Source organism: Saccopteryx leptura, chromosome 2, assembly GCF_036850995.1.
Source record: "Saccopteryx leptura isolate mSacLep1 chromosome 2, mSacLep1_pri_phased_curated, whole genome shotgun sequence".
Classification (NCBI taxonomy): domain Eukaryota; kingdom Metazoa; phylum Chordata; class Mammalia; order Chiroptera; family Emballonuridae; genus Saccopteryx; species Saccopteryx leptura.
The window spans coordinates 37,728,120-37,755,675 of record NC_089504.1 but is presented as its reverse complement, the minus strand read 5'-3'; the positions used below and the strand labels follow the sequence as shown (position 1 = coordinate 37,755,675).

Genomic DNA, 27,556 nt, shown 5'->3' with positions numbered 1-27,556 from the left:
GGACCCGGGTTCGATTACCGGCCAGGGCACACAGGAGAAGCACCCATTTGCTTCTCCACCCCTCCGCCGCGCTTTCCTCTCTGTCTCTCTCTTCCCCTCCCGCAGCCAAGGCTCCATTGGAGCAAAGATGGCCCGGGCGCTGGGGATGGCTCTGTGGCCTCTGCCTCAGGCGCTAGAGTGGCTCTGGTCGCAACATGGGGACGCCCAGGATGGGCAGAGCATCGCCCCCTGGTGGGCAGAGCGTCGCCCCTGGTGGGCGTGCCGGGTGGATCCCGGTCGGGCGCATGCGGGAGTCTGTATGACTGTCTCTCCCTGTTTCCAGCTTCAGAAAAATGAAAAAAAAAAAAAAAAAAGTCAGGGCCCAGGACACACTCCCAGTGTGCCCACTGTTAAATCCACCTCTGGTGTCCTGACCAGGGATCGAACCCACAACCTTTGCATACTGGGATAATGCTCTATCTTCTGATACCTCAGCAGGGCCTAAGTTTTTTTTGTTTTGTTTTGGGGTTTTTTGTTTTTGTTTAATGATGCTACTTGGCAGTATAAGAAATTGGCAATGCTATATTGATCCCCTGATTTTTATGGGATTTTCTTCTTGTCTCTAAAATCAGCAACTTGTAGCCATGGGTTCAAAAGACAGATCATTTCTGGCTTGGGGTGATTAGTGAAGATCTGATGGATAAGTGGATGTGGGCCTGTAGGATTTGGCTGATTTTGAGTATAGCCAAGTATAACGGGCGGGAGAATCTGAACAAAGGCAGCAGAATAGAAATGAACTTTATGAAACAGGTTTGAAGGACTACATGATTGGGTGTGGGAAGTAAGGTTGGGTGGAGAGGGCATGCAGAGCTATACTGGAGGAGCTTGAAAGCCAAAATGAGTTTAAACTTGATTCTCTGGGTAATGAGAAACCATTAAAAGGGACAGGAGGACGGACATATTGAAGAAAGTAGGTGCTTTGAGGAAATGAATCTGGCAGTTCTAGAAGGTAAATTGCAGATGAGAAGACTAGTTAAGAGGCAGTTGAGGTTTATAATGTGACAGTATTTGTATTTTGTTTCTAGCCAGAAAATGATTTGATCTTTTATCAGAAGCCCTGTCGAGCTTGGCAATAGTGGGTAGAAAGTAGGTGATGATGTGGTCTGTGATATAGTGAAGTAAGCCAAGCGCTGGAAATATGAGAGCTGCCACCTTTTAGACAGGCAACTGGAAATATTTCATAAGTAGTGGCTCTCCAGTGCAGTGCATGACTTAGCCTCACAGAAATTTCAGGGACAGAGATCCTGGGCACAGAGCTCTTATAATAGGAAGCTACAACTCCAAGCACTTGGTCATGGAAATTGACTTTGCCCTAATCTACAGCTGCTTATCTAAACCCCTTTGAGGCCTGTATCAGCTAGGGGAGAGGGAGGTACAGTGACACCATTTCTGCTCCTTTTAGATTCTGCAAGAATCTCTTATGGTTAGTTTTATGAACAGCAGCCTCCCTCTCTCCTTCCCTTCCTGTTTCCTACTGTGTAGGATCAAGGGTCCGTGGCACCTCAACCAGTCAGAGTTTGATAGGTTTTTGCATTTTAGCCACTTCTCTTCTCTCTACAATTCAGCTTATCTCAGCATATCATGAGTGAGCACATGGGTTCCATAGGGAATAGAAAGACCAATAAGGGGAGAGAAACTATATCTCTTCTGGATCCTGTGTGGTGGCTGCTATGTTCCTGGCCAGTGGACCCAAGCCTTTTTCCTAGGGACCTGAGCTCCAAGGGCTTGGCTGTGGTGTCCAGAGGGTCATCAACACTGAGAGAGGAGCCCTAGGCAGGGCTAGTGCTTAGGGGCCAAGCCCAGCTTGAGACCATCTCTTTGTTCAAGGGTGACAGCAGGGGGCAGTGGCATGAAGTGAACAGGGACATATTGCTACTTACTGTACAACTTGCTCTGGCTGTGGCTTCTCTGCTATTTACTAATTCCCACAAAACTGGCCTAGAACCTGAGGAGAGGGAAGCAGGGAAGGAGTGGGGGGCTCTGTAGGTCTACAGGCAGAACAGATTTTTTTTCTGGCCTAGGGGAGACCATTTCCTTTTTTTTAGCTTTCCTTTCCCTAAAAATAGGCCTCCCACACCCATGGCCTGACCAAATAGATTCTGTCTCCCCAAGGACCCAGCTGGGCCCTACTCAGCACTGACCAAAAATTGATGTGAGAGGGGAAGGTTCTACTCTAGTTACATTAGCAGACCCTCAGAAGATATGGGGAACTGAATTGGACCCGGTGTTAGGAAAGGGGCCTGCAACCAATTTGGTCCTAAGGCTCACTGCTTCCCTCTATATAGAAGTCTGCCTGTGAACCAGTCTCTTTTTTCTGAAACAGACCCCATTTCTCAGAAGAGGCACACCCTGGAAAGCCTAGTGCTAAGTCTAGATGGGCTTCCGTAAAGACTGAACTTGGGGTTACTGCTGGTCCCTGAAGGCTCCCTTTAGGGCTTCAAGAACCCCCTCCCAGGCTGGCGGCTCCACCCTGAGGCTAGTCTGGGATTCTAGTGAAAGGAAAAAGCTGGAAAACAAGAAGTCATTCAGAGTGGGCAAAAAGAGGAGGGAGAGGTTTTTGGCTCTGATCTAAAAGGAGGGGCCTAAGGAAGGAAGGAAGCTCTAAGCCTCTGCCCAGACCTTTTCCTGAGACTCTTTAAGGACAAGAGAGGAGCTAGGGCCAATGCTCTCCCTGATTTCCTTTGCTGCCTTGAGAGTTTTCATCTTGCAGCACTGGCTACCCTCGGAGGCTGTCTCTTTTCTCTACCCTCCTCCTTCCCTAGTCCAAAGGCCCTCGGGAACTGACAGGGAGGGAGGCTGAGCGGCTGTACTGTGGGCATGCCTGCTCCTTTCCCTTCCCCCTTCCCTCAGCAGCAACGTCACCGCAGCACCAGCGGCGGCAGCAGCAAGGATACTGGGGCTGGGATTGCGCAGCCTCCCTGCATTAGCAACGATGCCATTGTATTAGCAGAAATCAGATCTTAGGAAATCGGCCCGGTTCCCCCTGTGTGTTCCCGTGGAACAGTGCCTCAGCTGGAACTGTCAAGGTAGAGCGTGGTTGGAGTGCAAAAGGAACAGAAGCCTACGGGTTCAGCTCAAGGCTCCGCACAGAGGTATGGCTCAGCGGGAGCTGGGGGAGGGGCAGGGCACTGACGCTAGGATAACCGACCGATCAGCACATTTGGACCCTAATGAGGGTTGGCTTTGTTTTTCCTAAAGAGTGAGAGCGAACAGGAGAGCATTAGACAAGCTCATCCATGCATATTTGGACTGTGGTGTAGAGATGGGTAAAAGCAGAGACTTGGGCTTTATTATTATTGTTATTGTTATTATTATTGTCAAGTAGAAGAGCCCCTCCTTCCTTTCTGGGCATTTCTAATGAAGCTGCTAGTATGGGTCAGGGTTGAAGGGGTCAGATCTAGAAACAAAGGCTTAATGGGAGGAGACACCCCTAAAGCTATTGTAAGTTTATGATGGAGAACAAGAAGGGATCTGTGCTGCTTTCAAGAGAAAGGGCTGGGAAGCATCCAGCCCATCCTTTCCCTCCACATATATGCACATCTATAGACACACTTACTGTATCTTCTGATACTACAGGAGCCACCTAGAGGTGTAAGGATGGATGGAGTAAGAATGTTCACCAAGAGGCTCTACAGTATGAAGGGAGGGAGCAGGAAGCAGTCCCTGTAATGCCTAGGGCACCTGACCTGTTATAATTAGTCTTCTTATACAGACTTAGATCTCTAAGTCTCTTCTTTAGAAGAGACCTAAGCATAAGCTGATACTTTTGAATTCACTCTCCTGCTCTCTTCCCTCCAGTCCTGCCTAAGAGAGGACCCTGGCAGGCGAAAGACTATCAATCCAGCGGAGTGAGGCTCCTCTGGGGCCTCAGGTCAAGGTCATATTACTAGAGAATAGCAACTGAGTCTGCCCCACCCCACTTTAAGAGGCCAAAAAAAGAGGCAAGGGGTTCTATTGACTGGCAGAAAGACACTGATGACCAAAGACAGGGGAAATCTTTCTTCTGGAGTTCAGAACATTTTCCTGCCCAGAGTAACCCTATTGCTGAGCAGAGAGAAAGAGTTCCTTAAGTTCCCATTTCCTTTGACCACCTTGGTGGAAGATTCAAAGACATATGCTAATAGGAATCTATAGTTCTATGTACAAATATGTGGTTGGGGGAAAATATACTAGGAGGTTGTAGGAAGATGTTAGTTCCCAGGAAGCACTGAGAAATGTGAACTACAGAGCAGGGGAAGGATTTTTGAAGGCTGAATGGAATAGGGCATGAGGGCTGGGAATTAGGGCAAGAGGTAGGATTGAAGAGTGTTATTAGAGCATGGGGCAGTAATACGAAAAGGACAGTAGATTGAGACAAAAAAGAGGGTAATGCAAATTATGCACAACTCTGAAAAGAGCTCTTCTACCTCCTTGTTTTGTCACCTTTGTTAGAGCTCAAGGGCCACAGTACTAAACTTGTCATTCTGGAACAAACAAGACATTCCCAGAAAAGAAGTCGGAGAGATGTGCTTTCGCCAGAGGTGCTCTTTGGTGTTTGAAATCGTCATCCCATTCTTAACTGATCAAGAAAGGTCAAAAGTTAGGATTCCTGAGCCCTATCTTAATTCTGTCACTTATTTACTGAGTGATCTTAGGAAAACCATATTATTTTTCTGGGTGTTGATCTCCTTATTCTGCCCACTTTGGTGAGTTGTGAGGATCAGTAAGATGCCATACATAAAAAGTACATGTGAAAGTTTGGGAGTACGGGAAGGTATGAATACAAAATCTCATGAGATGCCTACAGAACTTCACCTTAGTTGGCTGAACTAGAGTTGTCTGCGGAGGGATGATTGACAGACATACTGTGGCCCTTGTGTGGAGATCAGGAAGGAATAAGACCCCTGAGATACAAAAATATAAAATAAAACGAAGTGAACCAGTGAAAGATCTTTTTACTTAAAACAGGATTTCATACAACCCAAATGAAAAGCTAAAACTATACAGCTTTTAGGAAAAAATGGGAAATTTTCTATGGTCTTGGGATAAGCAAAGATTTCTTAGATAAGACATAGAAAGCGGCCCTGGCCGGTTGGCTCAGCGGTAGAGCATGCCTGGTGTGCGGGGGACCCGGGTTCGATTCCCGGCCAGGGCACATAGGAGAAGCGCCCATTTGCTTCTCCACCCCTCTGCCGCGCCTTCCTCTCTGTCTCTCTCTTCCCCTCCCACAGCCAAGGCTCCATTGGAGCAAAGATGGCCCGGGCGCTGGGGATGGCTCTGTGGCCTCTGCCCCAGGCGCTAGAGTGGCTCTGGTCGCAACATGGCGACACCCAGGAGGGTCGCAACATGGCGACACCCAGGATGGGCAGAGCGTCGCCCCCTGGTGGGCGTGCCAGGTGGATCCCGGTCGGGCGCATGCGGGAGTCTGTCTGACTGTCTCTCCCTGTTTCCAGCTTCAGAAAAATGCAAAAAAAAAAAAAAAAAGAAAACAAATTGGCAAAGCCACAGAGTAAGAGAAAATATTCTAATGACATATGCCCAACAAAAGATCTGTACCCAGAATAAATAAACAACTCTTGCCCCAGCCCGATAGCTCAGTTGGTTGGAATATTATCCCAATATACCAGGGTTGCGGGTTCAGGTTTGATCCCTGGTCAGGGCACACATAGGAATAGATAGATGTTCCTCTCGCTCTCTCCTGTCTTCTTTCTAAAATCAATAAAATAAATATTTTTAAAATTAATTAATTAATAAAAATTAAAAAGCCAAAATGTAAAAAGAAAAGCCAAAAATGTCACAGAATAAATAATAAATAAAAACACTCTTAAATTCAATTTTTAAAAAAGACAAGTTAATTTTTAAATGGGTAAAATAGGAGTCAACAAATAACCAAGTGCCTAGTATGTTTCAAGCACTATGTATAGGTTCTAGGGACACAGAGTTAATTATATCACAGTTTTTTACCTCAAGGAACTACACTCTAGTCTGGGGGACAGATATGTAAATGTAACATTATGATACTACTGTCAGAGCCCTCCAGTCAAAGGTTCTTCATCACTTCTCATATTCATTGTACTTTATCCCTGGTTGAGAGAATCAGCTTTCTATCTAGACCAGGGGTCGGGAACCTTTTTGGCTGAGAGAGCCTGAATGCCACATATTTTAAAATGTAATTCCGTGAGAGCCATACAACGACCCGTGTACGTTAGGCATTATCCAATAAAAATTGGGTGTTGTCCCAAAGGACAGCTGTGATTGGCTCCAGCCACCTGCAACCATGAACATAAGTGGTAGAAAATAAATGGATTGTAATACATGAGAATGTTTTATATTTTTAACGTTATTATTTTTTTTATTAAAGATTTGTCTGTGAGCCAGATGCAGCCATCAAAAGAGCCACATCTGGCTCATGAGCCATAGGTTCCCGACCCCTGATCTAGACTCTGTGTGCCACTCACTATGTTTTTCCATTTTGATGTATGTATGATCCAGTAATAGTTTTGTGGGTCAGAATCATAAATTCTTATGTGTGTATACTTGTGAATGCTTCTTGAAAATGGTACTTTAAAAGGGATTAGCCAAAAAACATATATACATAGACACAGACAACAGTGTGGCAATAGCGGGAAAAGAGAGTGGGGATAAGGTGGAGTGGGCAGAGTAGGGAAAACAGGGATGGAAAGAGACTTTGCTTGGGACAGAGGGTGCATGATGCAGTGTGCAGATGGTGTTTCATTGACTTGTACACTTGAAACCTGTATGGTTTTGTGAACCAATGTGAACCAATAAACTAAATAAATAGATAAATGAATAAAAATAAAAGGGGGGGATTCACTGAAGATCAAGTGATAGCTGTTGTTCATAGGTATGCCCAAATTACTGCTCAATGTCCAAGAAAGTTCTCTATGTTCCTTTTTAGTCCAGACCCTGGATTATGGCCTGGATACTAGGGAAACCTAGTACCATATGTAAGGGGAAGGCGCCTCTCAAACTCCTGAGCCACAGAATCTGTGGTGTTTAAAGAAAAAATCTTTAAATTATATATATAATGGGTATTTATAATATATAGATTAGAAAACACAGATGAAATAAAAGAATAAAATAAAAAATACAGGGGTCCTTGGGTTATGATACAGTTCCATTCCTACAACAGTGACGTAACCTGAATTTTGATGTAAGTCAAAAAACCCTAACACAAACAGAACACTTGCACTTTTAACAGTCCAAAATGGCATAGGTAAGCGTACTGGAGAACACCAACTCCCTCACTCATATGCCACGTTCCTGCGTATTGTTGCGCTGTGTGCAACCAGATTAGTTCACCCACGTAGTTCATAAGTATGAGGCTAATGGTGTAAGCCGAAACACTCACGTCTCGAATTTTTTTTTAAGTTTTTATGGAAGTGAGAATTGTAAACTCAAAACATCATATGCTGAGACTGTCATAACCCAAGGACCCCCTGTAATCCAAAATCACTCAATCGAGATAAGCACTGTTAACATTTATTGTATATGCTTTTGAATTTTCTTCCATGCGTACCACTATGGTCTGAATGTTTGTGTTCCCCCAGATTCATATGTTGAATCCTAACCCCCAAAAGTAATGATAGTAAGAAGGGGGCCTTTGGGAGGTGGTTAGATCATAAGGGCATAGCCCTCATGAATGGAATTAGTGCCCTTGTAAAGCAGGCTCCAGGGAGATCCCTTCTCCCTTATGCCCTGTGAGGACAGAGCAAGAAGGTGCCAGCTATGTACCAGAAAGAGGGCTTTCACCAAAGTGCACCCATACTGGCACCTTGGTCTTGGACTTCCCAGGAGCCAGAACTGTGAGAAACAAATGTCTGCCTTTTATAAGCCACCCAGTCTGAGGTACTTTGTTGTAGCAGCCTGAACTGATTAAGACAGATATAGACATTTATTTACAAAAATTGTGTCATACTGTTTTTAATCTGCTATTTTCACTTAATATTTTGTGAACATTTTCCCAAATCAATAATTATATTAACACAACATTATTATTTTTGTGTGTGTGTGACAGAGTCAGAGAGAGGGACAGATAGAGACAGATAGACAGGAAGGGAGAGAGATAAGCATCAATTCAACTACCTGCCTTAGTTGTTCATTAATTGCTTTCTCATATGTGCCTTGACCAGAGGGATACAGCAGAGCGAGTGACCCCTTGCTCAAGCCAACGACCTTTGGGCTCAAGCTGGTGAGCTTTGCTCAAACTAGATGAGCCTGCACTCAAGCTGGTGACCTCGGGATCTCAAACCTGGGTCCTCCATGTCCCAGTCCGACGCTTCATCCACTGCACCACCGCCTGGTCAGGCAACACAACGTTATTTTAATGATACTCTGTTCTGTACATTTTAAAATAATTATTATTGGAATTTAAGGGTGTTTTGAACTTTGTTATAGTTGTGGCATATGTATTTGAGCCCAAAGTTTTCTTGGTGAAGGAATAGAAAAGATAAGAGGAGTGAAGGGAAAATTATCCTCATAGCTAAACCTTCCAAAAATCCACTTTATCTCTCTAGACAAAATCCCACAATTTAAGGCACTGTTCCTTCTTTTCTCATTCTCACCAAATGCCCAGTATCCTCCCCCCTTCCTCTTCCTCACCTCTTCCTCACCTCAGGTTTTTTTTTTAAGATTTTATTTACTGATTTTAGAGAGCAGAGAGAGAGAGAGAGGTGGGGAGAAGAGGGAAGCATCAACTTGGAGTACAGTCGTCCCTCGCCGTATCACGGTTCACTTTCTGCTGTCTCACTATATCGCGGATTTTTAAATTGTATATATCTAATTTTGTATTGTGGGATTTTGTGGTATATAGGTATTTTATATATTTATTTGAATTATTTTTGCAGTAAAACAAGCATTTTCTAGCTTAAAAATTGAAAACAATATAAAAACCAAAAAATACTAATTAAAACATATTAAAAGGATATTAAATCATCATCTTCATCATTCAAGTTTTATAATCACCGGTTAGTACCCATATAGAATTTTATATGTTGATAAAATTACTTAGGTTTAAGGGTTTAAAAGCATAGAAAATGTTTATAAGAGTGTGGGAAAGGTTAATAACAGTGTGGGGAGGGTTTATAAAGCCTTAAAATATATATAAATAATAAAATAAATATAAGGTTGCTACTTCGCGGATTTTTGCCTATTGTGGTGGGGTTCTGGAACCTAACCCCGTGATAGATGGGACCACTGTAGTTACTTCTTGTATGTGCCTTGACCAGGCAAGCCTGGGGTTTCGGATCAGCGACCTCAGCATTCCAGGTCAGTGTTTTATCTACTGTGCCACCACAGGTCAGGCCTCACTTCAGCTTTATTAAGGTATAACTCACATGCCATAAAATTCACCCTTTTATAAAATTGAGATATAAAATATCATAAAATTCCAGTTTTTATTTTATTCACAGACTTGTTTAACCACCACCACTGTCTGATTTCAGAACATTTGCTTCACCCCAAAAAGAACCTCCATACCATTTGCAGTCACTACCCATCCCAGTATCCCAGTCCCTGGTAACCACTAACCTACATTCTGGATGTTTCGTGTAAATGGATTCATACAACATCATACAGAGGCCTTTATGACTAGCTTCTTTCACTTGCCATTTTGAGGTTCATTCATGTTTTAGCCTATATTAGTATTTCATTCCTTTTATGCTAAATAATATTGTTACGTGTGTATACCATTATGTTTTTGTGAGAAAGAGAGAGAGAGAGAGAAAGGGAGAGAGATGAGAAGCATCAATTCACAGTTGTGGCACTATAGGTGTTCATTGATTGCTTCTCATACATGCCTAGACTAGGGGTCTCCAGCCAAGCCATGACCCCTTGCTCAACCCAGTGACCTTGGGCTTCAAGCCAGTGACCATGGGATCCTATCCATGATCCCACGTGCAAGCTGGTGACCCTGCGCTCAAGCTGGTAAGCCTGCACTCAAGCTGGCAACCTCAGGGTTTCGAACTTGGGTCCTCAGCGTCCCAGGTCGATGTTCTATCCACTGCACTGCCACCAGTTAGGCTATACCAGGGGTTGGGAACCTTTTTGGCTAAGAGACCATATACGCCACATATTTTAAAATGTAATTCCATGAGAGTCATACAATGACCCATGTACATTATGCATTATCTAATAAAAATTTGGTGTTGCCTGACCTGTGTGGCGCAGTGGATAAAGCGTCAACCTGGAAACACTGAGGTTGCCGGTTCAAAACCCGGGGCTTGCCTGGTCAAGGCACATATGGGAGTTGATGCTTCCTGCTCCTCCCCCTTCTCTCTCTCTCTCTCTCTCTCTCAACTCTCTATAATGAATAAATAAAATCTTTAAAAAAATTTTTTTTAAAAAGACTAATGATTGATGCTTCTCATCTCTCTCCATTCCTGTCTGTCCCTATTTATCCCTCTCGCTGTCTCTGTAAAAAAAAAAAAAAAAAAAAGATTTAAAAATTTGGTGTTGTCCCAGAGGACAGCTGTGATTGGCTCCAGCCACCAGCAACCATGAACATTAGTGGTAGGAAATGAATGGATTGTAATACATGAGAGTGTTTATATATATATATATATATATATATATATATATATATATATATATATATATATATATATATATTTTTTTTTTTTTTTTTTTTTTTTTTTTTTTTTGTATTTTTCTGAAGCTGGAAACAGGGAGAGACAGTCAGACAGACTCCCGCATGCGCCCGACCGGGATCCACCCGGCACGCCCACCAGGGGCGATGCTCTGCCCACCAGGGGGCGATGCTCTGCCCCTCCGGGGTGTCGCTTTGCCGCGACCAGAGCCACTCTAGCGCCTGGGGCAGAGGCCAAGGAGCCATCCCCAGCGCCCGGGCCATCTTTGCTCCAATGGAGCCTTGGCTGCGGGAGGGGAAGAGAGAGACAGAGAGGAAGGAGGGGGGGGTGGAGAAGCAAATGGGCGCTTCTCCTATGTGCCCTGGCCGGGAATCGAACCCAGGTCCCCCGCACGCCAGGCCGATGCTCTACCGCTGAGCCAACCGGCCAGGGCCAAGAATGTTTTATATTTTTAAAGTTACTATTTTTTTTTTATTAAAGATTTGTCTGTGAGGCCTGACCAGGTGGTGGCACAGTGGGTAAAGCGTCGGATTGGGATGTGAAAGACCCAGGTTCAAGACCCCAAGGTCGCCAGCTTGAGCGCGGGTTCATCTGGTTTGAGCAAAAAGCTCACCAGCTTGACTCCAAGGTCGCTGGCTCAAGCAAGGGGTTACTCGGTCTGCTGAAGGCCGGCTGTCAAGGCACATATGAGAAAGCAATCAATGAACAACTAAGGTGTTGCAACGCGCAACGAAAAACTAATGATTGATGCTTCTCATCTCTCCATTCCTGTCTGTCCCTGTCTATCTCTCTCTCTGACTCTCTCTGTCTCTGTATAAGGAAAAAAAAAAAAAGATTTGTCTGTGAGCCAGATGCAGCCATCAAAAGAGCCACATCTGGCTCGTGCGCCATAGGTTCCTGACCCCTGGGCTATATCATTATGTTCACCCATTCATCAGTTGATGGACATTTGTATTTTTCCTATTTTGTGGGCTACTGTGCATAATGCTGCTATGAATATTTGTGTATAAGCTTTTGTACAAACATATTTTTTCATACTCTTGGATATATATCTAGGAGTAGAATTGCTGGCTCATATAGTAACTTTATATTTAACATTTTGAAGAACTGCCAGACTCTTTTCAAAGTGGAGACACCATTTTACATTGCCTGCAGCAATGTTTGAGGATTCTCATTTCTCCACATCCTCACCAACACTTGTTATTATCTTTTATCTTAGCTAACATAGTGGAGGTAGAGTGGTATCTCGTTGTGATTGTGTGTTATGTGTGTGGGTGTGTAGCTATGTGTGTGTCTGTGTGTGTGTGACACAGAGAGAGAGGGACAGATAGGGACAGACAGGAAGGAGAGAGATGAGAAGCTTCAAGTCTTTGTTGCGGCACCTCAGTTGTTCATTGATTGCTTTCTTATATGTGCCTTGATTGGGGGAGGGGGGTAAGGGAAGACACTACAGCAGAGCGAGTGACACCTTGCTCAAGCCAGAGACCTTGGGCTTCAAGCCAGCGACCTTTGGGCTCAAGCCAGTGACCACGGGGTTATTGTCTATGATCCCACGCGCAAGCCAGTGACTCTGCGCTCAAGCAGGCAACCTCGGGGTTTCAAACCTGGGTTCTCTGCGTCACAGTCCTACGCTCTATATCCACTGCACCACCACCTGGTCAGGCTCATTGTGATTTTTATTTCTCTAATCACTAATAATGTTGAATATCTTTTCATGTGCTTATTGACCATTTGTAGGTCTTCTTTGGAGAAATATCTATTCAAGTTCTTTGCTCAGTTTTTAGTTGGGTTATATATCATTTTATTGTTGAATCTGTAAGACTTCTGATTAACAATCTCGTATCAGATATATGATTTGCAAATACTTTCTCCCATTCTGTGTGTTTTTTCACTTTCTTGATGGTGTCCTTGGAGGCACAAAGGTTTTTCATTTTCATGGAGTTCACCTTACCTATTTTCTCATATGTCACTTCTATTTTTGGTGTCATGTCTAAGAAACCATCACCCAATCCATGATAACAGAAATTTAGTCCCATGTTTTCTTCTACAACTCTTAATCTTATAGCTCAGATTAGCCCCTCTAGTTTCTGCCTTTCTCCGTATCTGCTCACTACCCCAGTCAAAACACAAAAGCTTGGAAGTCCAACAAAGGAAGCTTCCTCTTAAAAAAGGAAAGGAAGAAGATGATAAATACTTGCTTTTTAATTTTGAGGTAATTTAACTTAACATACATAGTTATATTTTAATACTGTGTTCCTCATACAAGTACTTAGTAGCCATTTGAATTTTGAATTTTATGTATTACCTGTTCATGTCCTTGAGCATGAACTTCCGTAGCTCTTTACTGTACTCCACTTGAAGAGCTGTAATCCTGTGATCTAAATGAGTTCATTCTTTTGCCTGACCAGGTAGTGGCACAGAGGATAGAGTGTTGACCTGGGACACTGAGGACCCAGTTTCGAAACCCCCAGGTTACTGGCTTGAGCCCAAAGGTCACTGGCTTGGAAGGTCACTGGCTTGAGCCCAAGGTTGCTGGCTTGAGTAAGGGGTCACTGGCTCAACTGGAGCCCCCACCCCACCCCCATCAAGGCACATATGAGAAAGAGATCAATGAACAACTCAAGTGCTGCAACTACGAGTTGATACTTCTTACCTTTCTCCCTTCCTGTCTGTCTATCCCCTTCTCACTCCTTCTGTCTCTCACTAAAAAGAAAAAAAAGTTAAGTTTTTAAAAAGTTGGTGTTAGTAAGAATCAACTAAATGATGGAGAACTTAGGCAATGGGGGATTTAGACTCACGGTGAATGAAAGGAAGCAACAGGAATAAAAAAGGAAGAGAAATGAATAAATTAGGAGAAATTGGATATGAGGAGTCTGAGCAAGTAAAAACTGTTAGGATCTGAACTTGGTAGCTCAGGAGACTAGAACTTGAAAAGGCCATTCTGCCAGTCTTGCCAAGAGACCAGAGGAGTTCAGAATGGACTCTGTAGACTTGGAGCCAGGAGACTTTGACCAAGAGAGAACTCCAGCCTATCAGAGGTAAAAGTGGGGAGAGAAGACTTTCTATAGGACCCCTTAGAGAAAGGTCTAAGCTAAAACGGAACAGAATTTGGACACTTCAGAAGATCTGTACCCTGAGCTAGACAAATACTGGGAATGTATTATGCCTCTTATGTTTACCAGGCCTTATGTGATGTGCTAAAATGATAGAAAGGAAATATAAATAGACCCATCTCCACTGAGAAGGAAGAAGTTGGCATCAGCCATACTTGCAGTCACTCTAATGCCCACCTCGGTCTCTGCCTTCAAGAAGCTCCTGGCTGGTGGGGCAGTGGGTAGAATGTCATCTCAGGGTGCCAACATTGTTGGTTTGATCCTGGGGTCACAGGTTCGATCATGAGGGTGCTGATTTGATACCGAGTGCACCTGCTCAACCCTCTAGGTCACTGGTTTGAGCCCCAGTCAGTGCACGCATGAGAAGCAATCAATGGCACAACTACACTGCTCATAAAAATTAGGGGATCAGAGAACATGCAGATACTCCGATACTTCCAGCCTTTTGTATAGTGCATTTTCACCAATGAAATAAAAGTTGGTTTTGCATTTCATTTGTATAATTGAACAACTTTCTTTGACTTGTCGTTTGCTTTTCTGATGTTCTTGTTTAATAAAAAAAAATCAAATGCTTCTGTTTTTTATCACTTCATATTCATTTTTAAATACCGCCTATTTTTGTGAGCAGTATAAGTGAAACAACGAATTGATGCTTCTCTCTCTCTTCCTCCTTCTCTCCCTTTCTCTCTCTCAAAAAAAAAAAATCTCTCATAGACAAACAACAGTTTGATGATGACCAGAGGGAAAAGGGGGTGGGAGGAGGTAGAAGAGGGTATGGGGGGACAAATGACGGACAGAGACTTGACCTGGGGTGGTGAACACACAATGATGTAGCATAGAATTGTACACTTGAAACCTATATAATTTTATTAACCAATGTCACCACAGTAAATCAATGAAAAAGTAAAAAAGAAGCTACAATACAGTAATAGGAAGAGTGAGGATCCTTAGCCCACAGCCATCAGAGAAGGACAAATATTCTGGGGCTTAGAGGAAGAAAAAAGAAGTCTGAGATGACATAGGGATCAAATGATAAAACACTCTTGAAAATACTTTTCTTGAAAAAGTATACCTTATTGATATGAGGACATGATATAGAATGTAAACTTCTACGCTGCAGCTGTATCCCCTCAGTGCCTAGCACCATATCAGAATACCCTAGTGGCGTTTTCTTAGTTATGTCACTATTTATACAATTACTCTTTGTTTACTGCTAAGAAAAGCGTCCTTGAAAGAGAAGAAAATGCTGCCCCTGAGATACCATATGAGATCTTCATATGTGGCATTAAAAAGGAGCTGACCTTTTGTCACAGGTGGATGCATGGCAACCTTAAAATGGATGCAGAGCTCAAGAGTTGCACCTGTGCGCTGCAGGAAGTGTGTTGAGATACCCCTGTCCTATCGGGCTGTGTATCAAGCTTCATCTTGATTCTGAGTTTTTTCTCCTCTTGGGCTCTTCTCCATCTGAAAATTATACGAGGAAGGGCATGTCCCAGACTTCCAGGGAAGTGACATTAGCTTCCCTTTCTTTCCCTCTCTTTCCAGGTGCCAAGCTCTCCTGATGAAATGTGTTCTGCCCCACTGGGCTCTGGGGGCAGTGTCTGGTGCTGTTGATGCCCCTGTTCGAACATTCCAGAATGGATAGTCCTCCAAAGCTGACTGGAGAGACCCTCATCGTCCACCACATCCCCCTAGTGCACTGCCAAGTCCCAGACAGGCAGTGCTGTGGAGGGGCAAGTGGAGGCAGTGGGAGCACAAGACCCAATGCCTTCTGCGCACCCGAGCTGGGCATAAGCCAGCCTGATCAAGACCTAGGACAAGCTGACTCCCTACTATACAGCAGTCTGCACTCTGCTCCGGGGGGGTCTGCGAGATCTGCGGACAGCAGCACCAAGAGCAGGGGTCTGGACGGAAGAGGCCCCGGGGCCCCTAAAAGACATAATCCCTTCTTGTTGCAGGAGGGTGTGGCTGAGCCAGGACTTGGTGACTTATATGATGACAGCACTGGTGATAGTGCTACCCAGCAGTCTTTCCACCTGCATGGAGCTGGCCAACCCACCTTCCATCTATCCTCTTTCCAAATGCCACCACCTGGCCCCCGAGTGGGCAGGCCATGGGGGGCAACACAAAGTCGGGCTGGAGTGGTGGAGGGGCAGGAACAGGAGCCGGTGACCACCTTGGATACCCAGCAGTGCAGCACTAACCACTGCTGCCAGCCAGAGCTGGAAACAGAGACCATGGAGCTGGACGAGTGTGGGGGACCTGGTGGGAGTGGGAGCGGAGGTGGAGCCAGTGATACCTCTGGCTTTTCCTTTGACCAGGAATGGAAGCTCAGTTCAGATGAATCCCCCAGGAACCCTGGATGCTCAGGCTCAGGACCCCAGCACTGCCGCTGCAGTAGCACATCCAGTCAGTCTGAGGCGGCTGACCAGTCCATGGGCTATGTGAGTGACTCCTCCTGCAACAGCTCAGATGGTGTACTGGTCACCTTCAGCACCCTCTACAACAAGATGCATGGCAATTCCCGTGCCAATCTCAACTCTGGCCCACAATCTTGCAGTGACTCTTCCTTCTGCAGCCACTCAGACCCTGGCGCCTTCTACCTGGACCTGCAGCCGTCCCCCGCTGAGTCTAAGATGTCTTGTGAGTCCCACCACCCTGATAGTGGAGGAAGGGAAGGGGGCTATGGTTGTCCTCATACCTCATCTCCTGAGCTCGATGCCAACTGCAACTCCTACCGCCCACACTGTGAGCCCTGCCCAGCTGTGGCTGACCTCACGGCCTGCTTCCAGAGCCAAGCCCGTCTTGTTGTGGCCACACAGAATTACTATAAACTTGTCACCTGTGACCTGTCCTCCCAATCATCCCCAAGCCCCGCTGGCTCTTCCATCACCAGCTGCTCTGAGGAACACACCAAGATAAGTCCTGTACCCAGCTCTGTCCCAGACCCTGGCCCTAGCCAGCCCTCTGAGTATTATCTATTCCAGAAGCCAGAAATCCAACCAGAGCAACAAGAAGTAGTGGGTTCCTCCATGGAAGCTGCAGCTCCCATGGGCCCCACTGTGATTGAGGGGCAAGTGTACACTAATACCTCACCCCCCAACCTTAGCAGTGGACGTCAGCGCTCTCGAAGCTATGATCGCAGCCTGGAGCGCAGCCCTCCTGTCCGCCTGGGCTCACTGGAACGCATGTTGAGTTGCCCAGTACGCCTGAGTGAGGGCCCTACAGCTCTGGCTGGGCCCAGCTCCCCACCTAGGCGGGTTACCTCCTTTGCTGAGCTTGCAAAGGGCCGGAAGAAAGCTGCAGGCTCTGGCTCCCCGCCACTTCGAGTGAGCATTGGGGACTCCTCCCAGGAGTTCTCACCCATTCAAGAAGCCCAACAAGATAGGGTGGGCCCACTGGATGAGGGTACTCACTGTAGCCATAGCCTACCACCCATGCCCTTGGGGCCAGGCATGGACTTAGTTGGCCCAGAGCCCTGGTCCACCCAGGTCTGTCAGGGCCCCCAGTCCAGTGAGATGTCACCTGCTGCCCTCAGAGCTGCTGGGCAAGGCCCCCTGATGCAGACGGATCCAGGGCCTGCTCTCTCAGGGAGCCCAGCCAACAGCCATACCCAGAGGGATGCGAGAGCTAGAGCTGACGGTAAGGAACCCTAGAGGCTGGAGAACACCAGAATATATGCATGGCCTCCTCAGTGATAGGGCCCTGTCAACCACCCATCCGTACCACTAGAGGTTCCTCAGCCCAGATTCTCTTTCTAGTCCAAGGCATGTCCTATAGTTGTAAAGGGGGAAAATGTTAGAGGATTAAAAATGCACTGAAGAGATAAAAATCGACAGGACTTAGAGATTGATGTACTGGGAAATGGAGCACTTAGAAAATTGTGATTCTAAGCCTGGATAACTGGAAAGATGATGATACGTGATTAGGGTCTGCAAACACAGAATTAGATTTACTGGAAAAGGGATGAGGCATGAGTTCAGTTTTGGACATTTAGAAATTTGCTGCTTAAAAAGGTATGTCTAAGAGCCAAGGGATATGTCCAACAAGCAAACCACACTGGGTGGTGCCAGGAAAGTTCATGCTTTGATCAGTGATGGTAGCCACTCTTCCAAGTATCTGAGACCTGACACTTGACTTTTAGGCCTCCTAAGCCAGCTCTGTCCTTATTTATTTTATAATAGTTAAGTTATGATTTTATAAAGGCTCTGTGTTAAGTGGGTGCTGGTGATAGAGAGATGAGGACAATCTCTGCTCTCAAGAAATTCCGTCTAAGGATGGAAACAGGAAGGTAAAATGCAGAGATGGTGCTGTCTGGTAATAGTCTATGAAAGGGGGTCTCTAGATCAGACTGAAATGGCAGAGAAGGACTGCTAACACAGTAAATTAAGAACAATCTAGAAAGACAATTAAGAACTGGCTTTGTGGAGACTTGTAAGCTGAACTTTCTAGGCTCATAGACTGTCTATACAAAACCACAAAGGCACAGAATAACTTGATGGTTTCCAGAAACCACTAATAATTGGGTTAGTGATAGTGGGATGTGGATGGAACCACTGAAGGATTTTAATCAGGAAAGTGGCTTGTTTGTTTACAACAGCTTAGCCTGTTTTGGTTTGCATATTAGAAAGATCACTGGTTGTTTGGGTGGAAGGTAGATTGGCAAAGACCCCTGGAGGTCGGGAGACCACCACGATGGGAGAGTCATCGGAATAAAGTGGTGGTTGAAGCTATAAGTGGTTGAGAGCATCCAAGGAGAATGTTTGGCTCTGTGAAGGGAACAAGGACAGCCCTGGGGATAACATGATTCAAGGATGAACAAAGCAACCCTCAAGGAGACTAAGAAGAATTAGGTAGAAAACTAGAAGGAAAAGCAGGAGAGAGTGAAGTCATGAGAACCAAAGGAAGGTAACATTTTAAAAAGTTAGGTTCAACCAAATGCATTCTGAAGAGAAATCACTAAGAGTAGGGTTGATAATCCTAAAAGCAACATTCCGGAGTGGTGAGGGCAGAAGCCAGATCTCAGAGAGAATGGAAGGAAGAAGAAGAAAAAGGAGGGGAAAGGGAGATAAAGGGGAATTTGCTGTGTTATAGCCTTAGGTTGGGTCTCATCAAAATCAAAGGAAAGGGTTAAAAAACCAGAAATAATATTATCTCTGCCATTAGGGAGACATAGTCCAGCAGAAGATTTCATGCTCCTAAACATAGAGGAAGGAGCTGCCCTTGGCAAGGGGGATTGAATGGGGGGAGGGTTCTCTAGGGCACAGGGGGTCAGACAAAACAAGGATTAGCCAGTCCTTTGGAATTCACTCCCTTCTTAGACTGCAGTGTCTGCTGGGTGTGCCTAGGCACAGGGGACCTGGGGCTGGCATTCTGAGGGCAAGAACAGTTCTGGTCAGAGATGAAAGGAGAGGCATTAAAAGTTTTTTCTATGAGATAAGGCTTTTTATATTGTGATTATGCAGCGACCTACACAAGGCTCTTGATTCTGTTAAAAAAAAAAAAGGAGGGGAATTAATAAAAAATGAGTGACATTTCAATGAATTCATGAATGACTATAGAAGCTGAGATCTCTTTGAGATCCTGAGCAGCAGAACCAAGATTCAGAAGAATCTTAACCAAATTTGGAAAGAACTAATAAAGCCAGGACCAATGTGAAGTTTTGATGTGTGAGCTGTACTTGAGTTATTTGGGATATTTGATTGCAAACTCAGAATGAGTCAGCAGTTTTGAAGGGCTTTCAAAAAGTTAAAATGCCTGGATTTATTCATAGATTTCAGAAGGGAGGAGTTGATAGTCCCCCACTCCTCTGAATGAGTTAGTGCTTACCTGGAAGTTCTGGACCCTCCCATTTTAAGAAGAAATCGAGGTACTGGAGCTATGTCACCTACAGAAGAGCAAACTTGGGTGAATGAGGTCTCTGACTCCAGTTTCTGAAGGCTGTCATACAAAAGCGAGAAAACATACACTCTCTATTCCCTGAGGGTAGAACAGAGACCCACTCCCCACAATAGCCCCCACTTCCCTCATCTTATTCCTCTGCCTCAACCCTATTATGGGAATTTAGCAGGGAGTTTTTTTAAAAGAGTAGGAATAGTCTAATTAAAGCACACTTTAATATAGAGGGTGTAAGTAATGAAGCTAGGGTTGGGAGGACCTAATCTGATAGCCAGGGTCTGCTCAGCCTCCAACTGTGGTATTTACCATATTTCCCCATGTATAAGACGCACTATTTTTTGAAAACTTTGGGGTCTAAAAACTGGGTGCGTCTTATACAATGGTTGTAGTTTCTTTACTTGTATTTCCCGTTTTTCACTCCTGTTGTCTTTTTTTTTCTTTCTTTCTTTCTTTCAAATTTTGGGCCCCAAAATTAAGGTGCATATTATACATGGGAGCATCTTATACATGGGGAAATATGGTAAGTGGAAGGGAAGAAGACATGTCCAGCAGGAAAAGCAGTGTGCTTAAAGAGGAGTGGAGTGGTGTTAATGAGGATGGGAGGTGTGGAAGTTTGGGGGAGAGAAGCCTAACCTGTGGCCAGTGTGGACACCTACCTGACTGAGAAGGTTTGACTTCATTCTGTGGGCAGTAGTGGCCCCAGGGGATAAAATAAATTGGTATTTCAGGAAGCAAACCGGTAAGATTTTGGATGCAGTGAGGCTAGCCTTCACCAAAGGTTCAGTGGGGATTCATTCATTTAACAAATCTTTATTCAGCACCCACTATGTACCAGGCTGTGTTCTAGGTCCTGGAGATACAGCAATGAACAGTTTTAAAACACTACTTTTCTGGGGCCCTTACAAGAAGTAATAGACAATCAATAAATAAGATAATTTCTGGTAGTGGAAAATTGCTAAAAATGAAAAAATAGCAAGGTGATGAGATCGAGTGTCACTTGCCAGAGGATCTGGGGTAGTCAGGGAAGGTCTTCCTGAGAAGGTGATGTTTCGGCTGATGCCTAAATGATGAGAAAATTCCTGGAAGAAAGAAGAGCAGGTGCAGAAACTCCAAAGATGTTAATGAACTTGGCATGTTCAGGACCAAAGGAAATATGGCTAGAGTATAGTGACCAAGGGAGAATGACAAAGGTTACTCTCTAAGCACTGACGCAGTAATGACAGGAGGGTATCATTTTGAAAATGTCCCCTGGGAATGATTGTGAAACACTCCCTAATGGGGTTGTGGTTACCATCCCCTTAAGACTCACTGATGTAAATTGATGGAAGAAGATGAGGGAAAACCCAGCCTGATACCATGTCATGGGTAATGCAATGTGGTAAAGAGAACATTAGCCCCAGAGTCAGACTCTGGTTTAGGCACAGTTCTAGTTCTGCCACTTCCTAGTTGTGTGACCTTGGGCAAATGATTTAATCTCCCTGAATTTCCAATATCCTTACTGTTAAGTGAGGATGAAATTCCTACCGCATAGAGTTGAGCCACAGAGTTGTGCTAGTGAGCCACACCCAGGGTTTTAGGTTGTGTGGTTGCTTATAGCACCACCTTGTGTTCACTGAGATATTTATAGTATGCACAGTGTTTTATTAGAAGCACAACCCATACACAAAGACAAAGTGACCTAGAGTTTTGTGTTTAGGTATGAGCCCCATATTTTGAGGGACATTGACCTGAAGATTGGCTGAAAGAACAGAAGAAGACCACTTTTGGGGAACACATGAACGTGTAGAGAGAACAGATAGGACTCTTGAGGCTCCAATGACTGGGTCATGAAAGAGTGCAAGTGGGTAAATAGGGGTGGCAGGAGGCTGATTCTGACTGCAAGTAGAGAAATACTTTATTACAGTTAGATTTTCTCAAGAATGAAATGTGCCTGCTGGGATGGAGATAGGAGATGATGAGTGAAAGCTTGAAGTAAATAACATCTTGACCCTGGAAATCTGTGACTCTGACTCCAAGTCTTTAGGCCTTAGAAACAAAGAAAATGTGGTTCTGCCACTGACAAAAATGGAAGTCATCAGGAGAAAGGTGATGGATGAGCTGTTTTAAAATAGTAAATTTTAAATGAAAGTAAAACCCTAAAGCAGAGTGATCTAGAGGTCAAAAGGAAGGTCAGAGCTAAAGCTATGGGTTCAGGAGTCATCTGTATGAATGTCTGAATTTGAATAATACAGGGAAGAATGTGTGACATGAGATAAAAAAAATTAAGCCTTAAGATGCATCCATTCACCTTTGAAGTAAAGAAAATGAAGAATGAGTGAATAGGCAAGAATACAAAAGGTTCAGTATTATAAAAACAATAGGAGTTTTATACAAAAGAAATGGGGAGCGGTGTCATATTCCACAAACTTGGATTGCCCCTACCCCATTCAGTTCCTACAACCCAGGTCCTGCCCATCTCTTCCCCTTCCCCAGTGAGCTTCATCTCCGGTCTGCTTCTGCGCTTCCTCTCATGTGGTTTCAGTGTCTGCCCATCTGATTCCTTCTCCATCCCTGTTGCCACAGGGGGTGGTGCTGAGAGCCGACCGGTCCTTCGCTACAGCAAGGAGCAGAGGCCAACCACATTGCCCATTCAGCCCTTCGTGTTCCAGCACCACTTCCCCAAGCAGTTGGCCAAGACCCGGGCCCTCCACAGCCTTTCCCAACTCTACGGCCTCTCAGGCTGCAGCCGTGCCCAGCAGTCTGCCCAGCAGCCTGCCCCGCTGGCTGCCCCCACTGCTCAAGTCCCAGCCTCAGCTCCAGGGGAGTCACAGGCATCCACCAACAGAGGGGCCAGGAAAGCTGGGCCTGAACCAGAAACCTCACGACCATCACCCCTGGGCAGCTACTCCCCTATCCGGAGTGCTGGCCCCTTTGGGCTCAGCACCGACTCTTCTGCCTCTACTTCGTGCTCCCCTCCCCCAGAGCAGGCCACAGTCACAGAAAGCCCACCCCCATGGAGCCTCTCCTGTCCTGCTATCCAGCCTGCCAGCTCCCAGCAGCCACAGAAGGAGGATCAGAAGATACTGACCTTGGCTGAGTACCGACTCCATGGAACAGGAATCTTGCCTCCTCTGGGCTCCTGGAGATCTAGCCTCAGTCGAGCAGAGAGCCTGCCCCGGGGAGGTGGTGAAGGCAGCATGGCCTTGAGGCCCAGTAACGGTATGAGCTCAGCAGCCTGCCTGCGTCCAAACACTTCAATCCCTCACCCCCTTTGAATGGTTTCTTATATTCCTGCTTGGGGTCAGGGGTTCAACTATTTGCATCTCATTTCCCAGCCTCGGTGGATAATATGCACTAACTCCTAAACCTCATATTTTACATGGGCCCACTGTGTAGCTATGAAATGCTGTCTCCTGCTAATTCTTGCCTGTCTCTTCTACTCATCTGTTCTGCTTTCAGCCAACCACCTATCCCCTCAAGCACTCAAGTGGCGGGAATACAGGCGGAAGAACCCACTAGGGCCACCTGGTTTGTCAGGGAGCCTAGACCGAAGGCCACAGGAAACTCGGCTGGCCCGAAGGAACCCCATCTTTGAGTTCCCTGGCTCCCTCAGTGCTGCTGGCCACCTGCACTGCCGGCTGAATGGTGTGTGGGCCAGGTCCCCAGTATACCCAGGCAGGCACTGCCACAGCTGGGAGGGGCTGGAGAAGGGGTCAGTCCCAAAGGAACATGTCTCAGGGGCATAAGGCACAAAAGGATCTGCAAGCCTTGGAAAGATTGTTGCTTGGTATTGATTTTTCTCTTCTTTCCAGGTCAAATAGTGAAGCCATTGTCATTGACCTGCCCTGACTTCCAGGATCCCTTTTCCTTGACTGAGAAACCTCCAGCGGAGTTTTGTCTGTCCCCAGATGGCAACTCAGAAGCCATTTCCATTGATCTGCTTCAGAAAAAAGGTGCACATTACCCTGAGCTCAGGCCAGGAATTCTGTTGTCACGACCTATTTGTGCCTATTGCCCCGCTGCCTGGCCCTCCAGAATATTTCCCTGTCTTAAAATTCCAAGTGCCAGGAAGGAATTAGAGAGCACAGGCATTGGGACAAGAAGTCTACTGTGTACCATGAGTTTGTGCAAGTGAGCAAGGGTCTTTTATCAGATGCTTTGGAGTCAGGCTTCAGGCTCTTCCCTCCAGGAGCTAAGTATAGTGAGGGAGACGGCATGTCATGAGTAAATGCCCACATGCCCTGATGGAGGGAAGTTTAATTACCAGGCCTAGCGGCTTGGGTAAACATGATGGTAACAGCTAGTAAGATACGGACTGACAAGGAGTCATTCTAGCAGATAAGGGACCATAAGTGAGCAGTCTCAGTGAGAGGATGGGGGAAATTGAACATAATTGTGGGCTGAGGGGGAAGGAGCCTATTAAAAGGGAGAAAGATGAAGTGAAGTCCCTTTCAGGGACAGCGAGAGATTCAGAGCTTAGGGAGAGGGAAGAACCTTGGTCAGGAAGGGGAACAGCCAGCTCCCTCCAAGATGGAGAGGGGGTGAGAGGAGGCAGGCGGGAGGGAGGGAGGAGAGACATAATATAGTTATGTCTTTTGGGTGGAGAGGAAAGTAGAAGGTATTCATGACCAATAGCCTCTAATCTCTATGAAGTAGAACCAAGGGCTTGGGAAGGGCATAGCTGAGGAGTTAGACTTCTATGCCCTCTGGGAGCTAGTGCCCTTGTCAGTCACCGCTGTGAGTGGCCCTGGACTTTATCCAGTATCCAGTAGCCTAGTGTCTCGGCGTAGAAAAGACAGATACATTGATCCAGGATTGGAGTAAGAGGGCAAGGAAGTTAGGACTTTGAGGGTCTCGATGATGGAATCATTGAAGTGGGTCCAGGCTGGGAAGTGAAAACAGGAGAGCCTTGAGAACTGGGCAAAATAACAAGTGGCCAGGGCCTGGTTACCTTGTTGAGACCCACGTGCAGGGAGCACGAGAGTGTGTGTGTCTGGAAGCCCTTCTCTCTCCCCACTGAGGGCTCAGTCCCAACTGAGTTGCCCAGGGACTTGCTCAGGGACCCGTTACATCAAATTCTTGCTTACAGGGCTGGTGAAAGCTGTTAACACAGCAGTGGACCTCATTGTGGCCCATTTTGGCACAAGCCGGGATCCTGGAGTGAAGGTAGGCAAGAAGCTGTGGAGAGCTGAGCTCTACCTTGCTGGCTCCACTTTCCCTGGGCTGCCACCTTCCCTTGCTTTCTTGCATCTAGAACCCAGAATTGATACTTAGGGATGGGTATCACAACAGAAGCACCATGAGGGTTAAGAGGGTCAAAGAGGACCAGGGTTGGACTTCAGATGATTCCCTGTACTTCCCTACTGCATCCACAGGCAAAGTTGGGGAACAGTTCTGTCAGCCCCAATATAGGCCACCTGGTTCTGAAGTACTTGTGCCCTGCGGTCCAAGCTGTGCTGGAAGATGGGCTCAAGGCCTTTGTATTAGATGTCATCATCGGACAACGTAAGAACATGCCGTGGAGTGTGGTTGAGGCTTCCACACTACTGGGTAAGTGCTGGGTGCAGGATGGAGATTTCAGGGTGAATTTAGAGTTTCCAGAGATTGGGCACGTGACCTTCAGCTCTGGCTTCCTTCCAGGCCCGTCCACCAAGGTCCTGCATGGCCTCTACAACAAAGTCAGCCAATTCCCAGAGCTCACCAGTCATACCATGCGCTTCAACGCCTTTATCCTCGGCCTACTAAAGTGAGTGTGTGGTGGTGCAGCACGGTCTGCAGCCGTCTGCCCCGGACTCTGCTGCCTCTGAGGGAGCAGCTCCCTAGACTGAGACAGAAAGGGGGTAATCTGTGGGACCTGGGGCCAGGGCTCAAGCTTACCTTCTCCCCACCTAGCTACCACCTCTCAGTAGGTCGCTGGTGTCCCATCACACTCATGACCCTCTGGCACTGACACCAACATGGTCTGCTTTTACAAATCCACAATCTGGCTTATTTGGAAATAAATCTGTTCTATTTCTCTGTATATTATAATTCCTGATCATCTCAATTCCAGCACTGCTTCCAAATCCTGCTTGGCCCTAAGTCCACCTGGTAACCATGTCATCTCCTTTGGCTCTGTAATATAACTCAGTGGCTGCCCTGACTTCCTGGGTCTTGCGTAAGATGATTCCATTCTAGGAAAAATTACTGGTTTGTGAATCACATGTTCCCCCCCATCCTCCCTACACCCTCACTGACTATGTGACATGAAATGAACCATGTAGCATCCCTTCCATAGAAGGCAGATTTTCACCTATAGTCGGCCCTGTGTCTGTCTCCTTTGTACCTTATCATCTGGCTATGTCCACATAAGACTCAACTCTCTTCACCTATCTCCCTACAGCATCCGGTCCCTGGAGTTCTGGTTTAATCACCTCTATAACCACGAAGGTAATGCCCAGAACCTTGCCCTGTCTTGCAAACTCAATATAGGCCAGACCTCAGAGGCTTAAAAGAGGGAGGCACAGCTGTCTTTTCAGATGCTAGAGATGGAAAGGGGAACCACACAAGCTTTTATTCTCAAAGCTTGCGCTTCTAGCCAAGTCCTTCCCCAGCTTCAGTGTGTTAGAGCCTTGCCGTCAGCAGGATGCTCAGGTAATCTGGAAGCCAGGAAGCACCAGCACCTCTCTCCTCTGAACTCCGAACTGCCACTGAAGGTTGTGGAGTCAATGCACTGCACAACTTTAGGAATCATTTGCACTATGGTATCTCTAAATGGCACACTACACAGCCAGTGCAGCCCGATGCAACGGCTCTGCCTAGGTCACCATTCAAAGGCCCACCCCAGGCTAGGCTCTGTTTCTCTGTGTGGCTCAGTCCCTTTCTCTTTCTTTCCCAGATATCATCCAGACCCACTACCAGCCATGGGGCTTTCTGAGTGCAGCGCATACCGTGTGCCCTGGCCTCTTTGAGGAGCTGCTGCTGCTGCTGCAGCCCCTGGCCCTGCTGCCCTTCAGCCTCGACTTGCTGTTCCAGCACCGGCTGCTGCAAAGCGGGCAGCAGCAGCGGCAGCACAAAGAGCTACTGCGGGTATCCCAGGACCTGCTGCTGTCCGCCCACTCAACACTGCAGCTGGCCCGGGCCCGGGGCCAGGAGGGCTCTGGAGACATGGACAGGGCAGCCCATGGGGAGCGGGTGAAAGGTGTGGGTGCCTCAGAAGGTGGAGAAGATGAGGAGGAAGAGGAGGAGACAGAAAAGGTGGCAGAAGTGGCTGGGGGCTCAGGGCATGGCAGGGCCCGAGGTGGGCAGGCTGGCTGGTGGTACCAGCTCATGCAGAGCTCCCAGGTCTACATCGATGGCTCCACTGAAGGTTCTAGGTTCCCTCGTGGTGGCAACAGCAGCTGCAGTGGCAGCAGCAGTGAGAAAAAGAAAGGGGCAGGGGGTGGGGGGCCACCCCCCCGAGAAGGAGTAGTGGAGGGAGCTGAGGCCTGCCCTGCCCCTGAGGAGGCCCTTGGCCGGGACAGGGGTTGGCCCTTCTGGATGGGGAGCCCCCCTGATTCTGTGCTGGCCGAGCTGAGGCGCAGTCGGGAGAGAGAGGGGCCTACTGCCCTCCCAGCAGAAAGTGTGGAAGGATCCTCAGGGTCTTCACCTGGGGGCATCAAGTGGGGACACCTCTTTGGGTCCCGAAAGGCTCAGCGGGAGGCCCGCCCCACAAACAGGTAAGAGGCAGCCCGTGGTGTTGGTGGAGGGAGTGAGGGAGCCAGATCTAAGCCAAGGCACAGACAGCCCTGACTGCTCTCCCCTAGGCTGCCCTCGGACTGGCTGAGTCTGGACAAGTCCATGTTCCAGCTAGTGGCGCAGACAGTGGGTGCCCGCCGGGAACCAGAGCCCAAGGAGAGCCTACAGGAGCCAAACTCCCCAACCCTGCCCTCCAAGCCCCCATGGTGAGCCCTTGGAGATAGA

At 46.6% G+C, this 27,556-nt stretch overlaps 1 protein-coding gene across 6 annotated transcripts in view; it reads left to right on the top strand.

Annotated features, from left to right (window-relative positions):
* The window catches only part of RUSC2 (RUN and SH3 domain containing 2), an 84,992-nt gene that overhangs the window by 56,683 nt on the left and 753 nt on the right, over nt 1–27,556 (top strand). For 2 of the 6 annotated variants that reach the window (XM_066367715.1, XM_066367717.1), the window contains exons 2-11: nt 15,284–17,380; nt 22,199–22,834; nt 23,075–23,260; nt 23,428–23,568; nt 24,705–24,781; nt 24,991–25,165; nt 25,256–25,361; nt 25,998–26,044; nt 26,493–27,312; nt 27,400–27,537. In XM_066367715.1, the coding sequence (XP_066223812.1) occupies nt 15,352–17,380; nt 22,199–22,834; nt 23,075–23,260; nt 23,428–23,568; nt 24,705–24,781; nt 24,991–25,165; nt 25,256–25,361; nt 25,998–26,044; nt 26,493–27,312; nt 27,400–27,537 (4,355 nt within the window). In that variant the 5' untranslated portion in view covers nt 15,284–15,351. Of the gene's footprint in view, nt 1–2,688; nt 3,132–15,283; nt 17,381–22,198; nt 22,835–23,074; nt 23,261–23,427; nt 23,569–24,704; nt 24,782–24,990; nt 25,166–25,255; nt 25,362–25,997; nt 26,045–26,492; nt 27,313–27,399; nt 27,538–27,556 lie in introns of those variants that run through there. The other 4 variants (XM_066367719.1, XM_066367720.1, XM_066367716.1 and 1 more) reach the window with 3 other exon arrangements.